Source organism: Coffea eugenioides, chromosome 8 (genome assembly GCF_003713205.1).
Source record: "Coffea eugenioides isolate CCC68of chromosome 8, Ceug_1.0, whole genome shotgun sequence".
In the NCBI taxonomy this organism is placed as follows: Eukaryota; Viridiplantae; Streptophyta; class Magnoliopsida; order Gentianales; family Rubiaceae; genus Coffea; species Coffea eugenioides.
This window is the reverse complement of record NC_040042.1, coordinates 10,964,309-10,975,629: the sequence shown is the minus strand read 5'-3', so window position 1 is coordinate 10,975,629 and position 11,321 is coordinate 10,964,309. Positions and strand designations below refer to the sequence as shown.

The 11,321-nt window shown below is 33.4% G+C and overlaps 1 protein-coding gene across 1 annotated transcript; it reads right to left on the bottom strand.

Annotated features, from left to right (window-relative positions):
- Nucleotides 1-3,892: 3,892 nt before the first annotated feature.
- Nucleotides 3,893-7,349, bottom strand: LOC113781298 (probable LRR receptor-like serine/threonine-protein kinase At2g16250). Its single transcript, XM_027327214.1, has 5 exons — nt 6,612-7,349; nt 6,279-6,389; nt 4,709-4,731; nt 4,210-4,596; nt 3,893-4,099 (listed from the first exon to the last, which is right to left on the bottom strand). Exons 1-4 carry the CDS (start codon nt 7,208-7,210, stop codon nt 4,226-4,228), a joined length of 1,104 nt encoding a protein of 367 aa, XP_027183015.1. The 5' UTR covers nt 7,211-7,349; the 3' UTR covers nt 3,893-4,099; nt 4,210-4,225.
- Between the last annotated feature and the right edge of the window lie 3,972 nt (nt 7,350-11,321).

Here is an 11,321-nt window from a genome sequence, read left to right as displayed (position 1 = left end):
GAGAGAACTTTGACCAATTAGGTTAAATTTTGCGTAAAGGGATTTTGTTACTAGGTATTAGGAGATAATTGGAGGTTGCCTAGATGGATTAGCCATGAGGGACAAGAAGATAACTCTAGCAAGACAATGTGCCAAGTGTCCAATTTTGGTTGGACCAAGCTTGCCTAACTTTTGACTAAACTTTCTTTACTTTCCTTAAAGTCCAAATTTGACTCAACTCATCTTCATTCTTCACCATCTCTTGGCCGAACCTCTAGCAAGCAAAGGAGAAAAAATTCTTCAACCTTTCACCTTCAAATCCTTGCCAAATCTTGAAAACTAACCGATTAATTCCCCAATTAGTCCATAAAATCATCTTCCTAGGAGTGTTTGAAGAACTTAGTGGTGTTGTTTTGGAAGAAAACCTCACAAGCTACAACCTTTCTTGAAGAACAAAGGTATCTTGCTTGGAACTTATCTTTTGTTAGTAATTTTGGCCAATTGGTGCCTTATAGTAGTTATATACGTGATTTTACGGAAGATTTGGTGGATTGGAGTGAAGTTTCCTAATTTTCTGATTTTTGTTGGAATTTTTCTGTTTTCCATGATTGATATGATTGAGCTTGAATTGATGGTTCCAAATGGTGTTTTATAGCTCTCTTGTGCGTTAATTGTAGTTAATTGCGAAAATTTCCGCTTGTGCGGAAAATTTCAGATTTAGGGTTTCAAATTGGGGGTTTTCTATAGTTGATTGTTGAACTTCTAATTGGCTATAATTGAAGGGTATTGTGACCCTAATGAAGTATATTGAATGGCTTATGTATTGTTTGGGTGCTTGTTGTTGTGTTGGATAGTTTTAGTGGTTGTCTTGCAGGTTGGAAAAACTGAAATTTTAGGGAAAATGCTGTCCGAGTGTCTAGGGTATTAGATTCGTGTGAGCTGGGTTGAGATTGACTATAAATGAACGGTATATTGCCATGGGGACTGTATTTGGGAATCTTTGGGTATGAGACCCTTGATTCCGGTATACTCGAGTAATACCAACTCTGTACTGTTTGGTGTTCGGACCCGGTAAGGGGAAAGTGAGGTGGACGGATAATTGGAGTAAAGAGGAGTCTACGGTCATGATTACCTGGTATACATTGACGGAGAGTCAATGAGATGAGATCAAGCATGGTAAAAGAGGAAAAGGGCTCTTGAGAGCCATCCGTATCCGTATCTTTTTTTTTTTTTTTTCTGGGTTCTCACAGCACGTAACACATAAGCCACATAATCACACAACCTATCTATTACATCGGGGAGCGCCTAACTACAATCTAAAAGGGGAAATAAAATAAAACAAATCTAATTATCCTATCTATTACATTTTTGAGGTATTTAAATGCCTCTCAAATAATTATAAAATTAACAAAACAAACATAAGAAAATTTAAATGAACATTCAAATCAAATAAACAAAGCATATAAAAATATATAAACATATAGGAGCACATAAGAGCACATAATTGACATTAAAATAATAATAATGGGGTACCTCCCTTTTGAAGTGGTGACTAAACGGAGTTAAATTGCCCTATTTATACTCAAAATGAACAAAAGAATCATGACACCAATTTAATTGAAAAATAATAATAACAAAAATACTAAATTCACACTAATATGTCAAACGTAAAGAAATTTAAGAACATCTAAAAATTACAAGTTAAGTATATTCAAAAGTAGCATAATTAACTATTAAAGAAAAGAAACAATCATAATAGAGAGAGTCAAAATGCATCAGGGACTGAATTGCAAAAATTGAAAAACTTTTGGGGACAGAAATTATATTTTTTCAAAGTTCAGGGTCAAAATTAAATGAAAGATAAAATTTAGGGACCAAAGTGAAATTAACTTAAGAACCTAGATGAAAGGAATTTAAAATGTTATGGGCTACAGTGAAACTACTTCAAAGATCAGGGGTTAAAGTGCAACTTTCGGTTTCTGATTTGGGCAAGAAAAAGGCTATTGGGCCATCATTTTATTTATTTGGGCCGGATACTACCTAAGCCCAGCCGAAAACCAAAGGAAACGAGCAGGCCAGCTTGTCTTTCTATCCCTCAAGCCCAACCGAAACCCAAAAGAAATACATCAAAAACCCATTTCTAAAACCCAATTAAAACTAACTATTGGCCCAACCGAAGATAAGAACCTTAGCCCAAACCATTTTTCTTTCTTTCTTCTCCTTCCTCTCGTTTCTTCTTTCTCCTCCTCCGGCAGGGTGAAGCTTTTGGCAGCCGGCCGCCGCGGACTGCCGTCGGTCGCCAGCGAATTTTTTTTGGTCACAAAAAATTGTCAAAATACACACCCCAACTCGATTTTTCGCATAGATTCCAATTCCGGAGTTAGTTTTTACAAAAATTGACCCTAAAGTGGCCAAAAAGCCAAGAAATTAGTCCAGTTTTTATATTTTTTAAACACTCAAATCTTCACCAAAAATCATAAAATTTATGCTAAAACACTCCTTATAGCTTCTACATTACAACTATAATCTTAGTTTGACAGGTAAACAACAACAAAGTGATGCATTAAGTCAAAACAGCCCAAAAAATGAAGAAAATATTTCAATGCCTTTAAAGCTCAAAACTCCAAAAAATTTAGATAAGCAAACATTTCCAGGCCTGGTGCTAGCTAACGGTCATCAGTTTTGACAACAACATGCACAATATTCAGCTTTTAAATCCATTTTTCCATTTCGGCATTTTATCAAGCATTTGGCATGCATTCACAGCACCGTTTCTTTTTTCTTAATTTTATACAGGCTTGTCCCAAAAAACTTCAACAACACCACAATAGCAACAAAAATCAGTGAAAGGAAGAGACAAATAGGTAGCCAAACATGCATTTAATCTAATTAATTAAAAAAAGAAAAGCTGGAAAAAAATACCTCAATGAGGTTGTGGTCCCTTGTCTAAAATTTTGAGGAAGTTCCAAGCTCTTTGTCCAACCGGCGGCTGCCTCCTTGTGTCTGAATAGTGTGTGGGTGTGTTGTGTGAAGTGAGCAAAGAGAGGGATAGGCCGAGAGAGTGAGGGAGCTTTCTTTCTTTTTGTTTTTTGTTCTTTTGAGGGAGAGAGCCGAGAGGGATGGAGATTTTTCTTTTTTTTTTCTTTTGTGGCTTCTCTTCTGTGTCCTGTGGGAGAGAGCCGAGAGAGGGAAATGTTTTTTTTTGTTTCTTTTTGAGTCTTGTCTGCTGGTCCGTCCAGAGAGCAGAGAACCGAGAGGGACTTGTAGCCAAAGTGGAGCTTGTGTGTTGGATTTGCCAAAAATGATGATTTCTTAGCTAATGAAAAGAAAGGTCCATGGCAATTGAGCGTGGAATGGATTAATAGTTGTTTTGGTAGGGAAAATGATGAAAGTGATTTTTTATTTCTTGATTTTTCTCTTTTGTTTTGTGTTTTGTTTTTTTCAAAAACAAACCTACAAAAATGAGAAAATCATACATTAATATATATTAAAAAAATGATAATAATAATAACTTATCAAATAGATAAAATTTCAGGAAACATTAAAAATTGACAAAAATTTGGTGTCTACAAACAAATTATTATCTAATCATTATATATAGATATTGTTCTTGATAAAATTATAAGGAGTGCATAAATTTTTGGTGGTCAACAGCCCAAATTTGGCTCTGTGGCAAACAGCCTAAAGAGGCCAGATGGGATTCAACTTGGCACCGGAAGGTTGATCCAACACAGTTACCAGCTTAGTGCATATGATTCAAGGAATAAATCTTATTATTTGCAAACCCCCTCCATTGCTGTATAAAAGTGCACTTTATGAATGGCTTTATTATAAATGATCTATAAGTTCTTTTTATTCCTATCATACCAGACATGCAAACAATCAAAGCAACAACCGAACTTTGCACAATCCCTACCAAAACTGGCTGATTATATAATAGGAAACCAGCCATATAAATTCGTGTGGCCAAGGGTGTGTAGGCCCTCTAGAATGGAAGACATGAAACAAAAAGCACAAGATCTTACAATTATCCATTGAAAGAACAAGTATTTTCATGCATGCCCAGAAAATGAAACGAGGTTGAATCGAGATTAATGCTGACCAACGATCTCATAATCACCAGATTAATATCCCTCCTAACTAAACTGGATCAATCCGATTCTTTTGCATGCCCAGAAAATGAAACGAGGTTGAATCGAGATTAATGCTGACCAACGATCTCATAATCACCAGATTAATATCCCTCCTAACTAAACTGGATCAATCCGATTCTTTTTCCTTTCCACGAGCCATTTACAACAGTTGAAGGATTGTGTAAAGCCTCGAGTACGACTGACATTTCTGGCCGCTTAGAAGGCTTGGGATCCAGGCATGCCTTGGCAACAAAAGCTACAGCCCAGATTTCCTTCAAAAGAACCTCATCTATGGTTAAAGACCCATCTACGATGTTTAGAATAAGTTTCTTATCCAGTGAACTAACGTTGGACAAGGTGTTTGCCATGCTATCGTTTGTCATACGATAATTGGCAAGGCTAAATTTCATCCTGCCTGTGACCAGCTCAAGCAAGACCATTCCAAAGCAATAAACATCATAGGCACACGTTGCATCAGATGTACCTGGCCATTCAATACATGCCTTAGACAAACATATTTTGAAAATTTTACAGTTATATATTAAAAGGGACTGCTCAAAATAACTTGATATAAGCTACATGTAGATTCGGCGTACCAGAAATACTTCTCTCAAAACCCCTGTTCAAAATGAAGAGAGAATGTCACAAAACTTAGCTAAGCTGCAGTATTATAATAGGAGATAAAGTGTAGTACCGATTTGGATGCTGCTGAAAATCAATCAGCAGTTTAGCACTCGTTACATAAAAAAGTTCACCGTTCATGTTGATTTTTGCCCTTTTGGACAATGAATCCTCAAATATCATTATAAGTTTATGGTAGAGGTGTCAAAATGAGTTACTTGGGCGGGTTTGAGTTGGTTAAAATGGGTAATAAGTATAAGTGAGTCAATCCATTTATACCCATTTAATTATATGGATATAAATGGGTAAGTCAAAAATTGAATTGGGTAACCCAATTACCCATTTATAACCAATTTATTTTAATTTTTTGTAAACTCATTTAAATTCATTTTTGTAAACTAAATTATCGATTTACATCACATTTTGCACCCATCATTAATTTTAAATATTTACTAATAATACTCATTAAGCCTAATTACCAATTTTTTTTTCCATCCGTACTCTATGTCGTAAAATTACATATTATTTAATAATTGAACAATAGAATATAAAAATTGAACTAAGTACTATGAAAGTTAACATAAAAAATTAATTAAAAAATCTTGAAAACCCTAGCATTTTTTGTGTGTAAATTTAAAATTTTATTTTGGAAAGGTAAGAAAAGAGGCTAAAACTTGTCATAAATTGGTAATGCTAAAAAATGAGCAAGTTAACAAACTAAGAGAAAATAAAATGATAAGATAAAACTAACAAATAATAATAATAATAATAATGAAAAAAAAAAGTAGTTAACATTATAATAAAATGAAAAATCTAAAAAAAAAAAGGTGGGGGAAGGGAGGAGGTTTGATGGGTTACAATTCTAAATGGGTTAATTGGGTTTGATAAATTACCCACATATATTAAATGGGTATTATTGGATAAACCCATTTATACCCATATGTAAAAACTTAAGATACACATGCCCATCTATTCATTGGCGGATATGAGTAAATTTAATTAAATGGGTTTGTTTGTCACCTATAAGTTTATGGCAATGCCAAAAAAGGGAGTTCTTTTCTGCACTTAAGAATTTGCCTTAAACTAGAAATTAGAAATTCGGAAAGCAGCAAACTGGTAGCTTTGAATAATTTCGAATTTTCAGTTATATATTTTCAAATTTTTTTGCCTTAAACAAGAATTCTCCATTTTTCGATTTGGTATCCGTTGGCACATCTAGAACTCACATAATTTACCATGTGTACATATATTAACAATTATTACCCTTCCTTACATTTATATACTTTTCCTATTTAATTTTATCTACTGTCCCTTGTATTTGCTTATTTTTCCTAATTAATCTTGCATTCCAAAAATATGACACTTGAAATAAAGATCGAAAAAAAATATACATCATTTTTAAAAAATTATTTCCTTAGTACTTTCTTGAAAATGGAACATGCGTGGAAAAATATATTAATCAATGTCTAAGAAGAATCTTTTAAAAAAATCCTAAAAGGAAAGCACACCAAAATTAGCCAAATGCATACTTGGTCAAACACGTACCTGGAAAACCTACTCCCATTCGTCTCTTTCGCTTGAGTACAGACCTCATGGAGTCTCCCCAGCCGCACTTCAAAATCATCATCAAGAAGTATGCTACTAGCATCGATGTTTCTTCCCCCCCAAAAAAAAAAAAAAAAAACCAAAAGAGAAGTATGTCAAGTGAAGATCACAATCTATTCAAACCTTCCAAACTAAAAATAAAAAAATATCATATGTAAGATTAACCTTCCTACACAAGTCGTAAAGAGATTTTTTTTAATATTATACATGCAATAAATAAATAAATAGATGAATGAACAAAAATAAATCTAACCAAATTCGAATATGGGCTACCTATGAACAAGTGGTGGATCACATTTATGGTGTAAATAGCACAGACCCTCTGCAATTCCTCTTGCTATCTTCAATCTCGTTTCCCACTTCAACCAATCTAAATTCTTACCGCGGTAAAATGGAACAACATTCCTGGACCAAAAGCTGTGCAAGTCCGTATGAGGCATATATTTGTAAACAAGAAACTTGTGATTGTCATTCTCCAAGCAATGCCCCAAAAGAGGGACAAATCTAGGATGAGAAACTTTGTTGTAAAATTCTAGTTCTCGCATTAAGGAAGTTCTATTGATCAAGGACAAGTCAACTTTCTTCACTACTACCCGAATTCCAGCTTCTAAAGCACCCCTAAACAGAAGCCCTGTGCGGGCATACATGATCAAGTTGGAGCTGCTGAAGTTATCGGTGGCTTGGAGAATTTGATCATATGTAAATGAACTCCTGGCCAACGATGATGGTGATGGTGATGGTGATGGAGGTGGTGATGGTATTGATGATGCTAAAGAAAGATCGCTGGGAGTTCTTTGAGCAATGAGCCGGAGCTCCTCCCTGAGGAGTGTAGCTCCGACCAGCCTTTCCCAGTTGTCGTAAATTCTGGACATCTTGAATGATTAATCTAATAGATTCTGTTTGGTGGAAAGATTGATTAAACTAGTGGTATTTGCATTTTGATTGGTTGGTAAAACTTCAGTCTGTCTATGAAAGTTGATTCGTGACGTACTCCACTTCTTTTGTACAAGCTGGTTGAAAATCACGAAATTGATTTCGGTATGAGTAGGAAAAAAAATCTGAGGCAGGGTTTTGAAACCAATACTGTGCCTCAAACCGGAAAATTTGATTGGGTAACAGTCACTGGTTCAACCGTTATAGACCTGTGATTTTACTAGTGTGTCATAAATAATTTTTATGATTTAAAAAATAATTATATGATTTTGGAATAATCCAACTTTCGTTGAAAGAATTGAGTAATCTTAATATTTAATTGCACTAGTGAATTTATTATTTTTCTATAAAACAGATTGTTTCATTCAATAAATCTGCACTAATGGCAGAAAATGTATCAAACAAACATGATACATATACATATAGATCTGAAATCAATAAATATAACAGATCTAAGAAATCAATATGAATAAAGATAATATTAATGTTCTTATATATCTTTCAACCAGATGAATCATTATAACCCAATACATCTATACATGTCTTCTTATAGTCAAATCTAATTAAAACTAGTTCAAGTTCAAAAAAAAAAAAAGCTATCACAAGATAAAACCTAGGAGAGAATAAAACTCTCACTAGAACAATATAGAAAAAAAGAAACTTTCATTAGGAGATTTTAGGAGAGAAGAATCTCTCATTAGAAAACCCTAAGAATGAATTTATCATTAATAAAAACACACGAGTATTTCAAATTCATAGGTCAAAGTTTGAGAGTAATTGACTATAATCTAAAGTCAAAAAATTGTAAATGTCAATATATTAGCAACATTTTATTAAAAACATAGGATATTCATTAAAATTAATACTGATTTTTAGGTTTTTATCTTTGGTAACTTGACTATGAGTATCAATTATGTAAAGGAATTTGGAGGAAGGTTCAAAATGAAGAAAAGGAAAAGGAAAGAACTAAAAAAGAGAAAGCTAAAATGAACAAAAAAAAAAAGAAGATAAAGTTAACATGACAAAGAAATAATATTTCACTTGCATCATATAATATTTCCCAATTTCAAATATTTCAAATAATATTTCATTTGCATCATAAACACATTTTTCAACCCACCTTTTTATATTCCCAATTATCTTTTTATCTCACATACATCACATCACAAAAAGTGCTACAGTAATTATTCCAAATAATATTTTAAATAATACTCTATCCAAACAAACCCTTATGTGAATCTTGATGATAAAAGAAACGGGAGTATTTTGCTGCACAAGAATAAAATATCAAGTGTTAATTTGGGTGTGTGTGTGTGTCTCTCTCTCTCTCTTTTTTGTTGACAATGATAATTATCTAACTAACTTTTATTCCTACTCTATGGGAGGAGGAGAAAGCTTGCAGAATGAACTATTTGACCAAACAAGTGCACTATTTTATTTTTTAAGAATAAGAAGCGGGGTTTGAATCACCCAATCTAGCTAAGTTTGGGAGTTTAGGATAGAAAAAAGAGAAGAAGGGAAAACTTAAGTTATGAGAGAAGAGAAGAGATTGTTATGTTGTTTGGGAGTTTTGAGAATTAGTGAAATAATTTTCGATATGAAAGTCATTAAATATTTGTTCAAGGCATTTTTAAGGATAAAATAGGTATTTTAAAAAACTTTCATAAGCGTCCTCCAACTTTCTCTCCAATTTGAGAGAAAAAATTTTGCCTACTATTTATTCTCTTAAATCATTCCATTTCCCTTCTTTTCTTTCCTACTAAAAATTAACAGACGAAAGAAAAGTTAACTTTCTCTTCTTTCCCTTTCTTTTCCGTCCAAATCCTCCTCTCCCAAACGAAGCCTAATGCACGGAAGAGATCTAAGGGACTCTGACCAAGACCCAGTAATTAATTTGTCGGTCAAAATTGGTGTGCTGGAGCAAGGGACAACCAGACAAGTGCAATTGTGACTCAGACGGTTCTTCACAAAAATGATTTCGGTTGAATGGGTTCATTGGTTTTTTTTTTTTTTTTTGTCGACACAAGGGTGTCCGGATCAATCCTTACGGGGTCCGACTAATCCCCTGCGGCCCGAGCCCGGCGTCCCAACCCGGCCCGAACGCGTTAAGTGCGCCGAGGAATCCAGCGGAGCGAAGACTCGAACTTGTGACCTCAAGGTTCACTGGTGAGAGACGCTGCCGCTGGACCATTCATGCGGGGGCAAAAAAAAAAAAAAAAAAAGGGTTCATTGGTTGACTAGTCTATTTGGTTCCTTGGGCATTTTAATCCTTTCCATGGGCTGGCCACCGGAGACTTGCCCTTCACCACGGTGGAAGGATTTTCACAAAGCCTTGAGTATGTATGACATTTCTGGCTGCTTGGAAGGCTTGGGATGGAGACAGGCATTGCCCACAAAAGCTACCGCCCATACTTCCGCCAATGTTTCCTCATCCATGAATAGACCTGTTTAGAATGAGCTTCTCATCAAGTGAACCAAGACATGTATTTGCCATGCTACATTCTAGCGTACAAGTCTGTCCTGATCGCTATTTTTTTTGGAGTTTTTATAAAAATAATAAATTATAATGATTTGATATATATGAGATAAAAATATAATTAAAAAATATATTTACGAAAGACGTAACAATTTTTTTTTTTTGTGAAAAAAGGGCAATCCAAATAAGGTGAATTTTCAACTATAGTAGTCTACTGTAACGCTCATTTGGAGCAACATGTTTCAGCTTAAAGCCTTAAACCGTATCAACTCCTGCTAATCCCCTGGTGCCGACTTTCTGTGCTACTTTACAAAATCGCACAATCTTTATAAGATTCAAACATCAACCCTTTTTTCCACTGATCTTCTCGCTCAAAATTTTAATGCCTGTTTGAATTAGCTGTTTTTGGGAGTGTTTTTGAAAAATTTTGCTATAGCAGAGTTTTTAGAGTATATTTTAGGATATTTTTTGAAAATATTTTGGGATATTTAAGAGTAGAAGAGTTTCTAAAATATATTTTGAGATTTTTTTAAAATTTTAAAAAAATTTAAACTAATTTTTAGATTACCTTTTAGAGTACTTTTTACAAATTTTTATTATATTTGAAAAACTAGTTTTTGCAAAACACTCTACATTTCAATTTCGGAAAGAGTCTTAATAAACTAGCCTTACAACAAAAATTAGTCAACCGCATTACTGTACAAGTAAACTAAGATTGAATGAATAATATAAATTTTAAAAAAAAACTGCTATGAGCATGATCAAATAAGCCGACCAATCACATGTCCAACTTCGAGATTGCTGTCATTAATTTTTAATTAACAAAAATACATAGAAAAACGTACATGAGAGTTTCCAATAGATATCGATAATTTAATGCATAAAAAATTGAAGATTTATTAGTCAAATCTTAATTAATTTTTTTATAATCATATAGACATGTAATAATCTCTTAAATCTGAAATGTTGAATTGGGAAAAATTACGAGTATTACTCTTATTTGACAGAAAAGTGGAAAAAAAGGGGCCAGACTCCACGTCATTAAAATGAAAATTTATCAAACTATTGAATTGGAGATTCTATGAATATCGTGCAAAAAAATAGGAGACGATGGAAGGAAGCAGAAATGAAAAAGGAAATTACTATAAAAAATTAACTAGATAATAATTGCAATATATACCCTTAAACTATCAATAATTGGTGATTTGTATTTTAAACTATTGTTGTAATTAAGTATGTTATGCAGCCAAATTGTAGCAAATTGCTTAGGTGAGTTGAAAACCAATGAAAATATTTTTAGCTTTTGTTCTTGGAGATACTTTATTGGTCCAAAATAAGCATGAGTATTATGATAAATAGATGCAAATCATGGTTACTAAAATGGGATTAATTTTTATACACGACCAGTGTAATTTTTTTTTTTTTTTTTTTACACAAGCAGATTTAGATGAACGTCACATCATTTTCATTCAAATTTTAAATTTACTTTTTGTCCATGTATCATATACTTATTCCTGTTAGTGTAAAAAATCTTTACATTGACGGTGCATATAATATTAATCCTTCTAAAATCT

Coding starts and splice junctions, on each gene's coding strand:
- LOC113781298 (XM_027327214.1), bottom strand. CDS start 7,210: ATGTCCAGAATTTACGACAACTGGGAAAGGCTGGTCGGAGCTACACTC. Junction 6,390..6,611: donor GATCCACCACTTGTTCATAG/GTAGCCCATATT, acceptor TTGGGGGGGAAG/AAACATCGATGCTAGTAGCA. Junction 4,732..6,278: donor AATGGGAGTAGGTTTTCCAG/GTACGTGTTTGA, acceptor CATTTTGAACAG/GGGTTTTGAGAGAAGTATTT.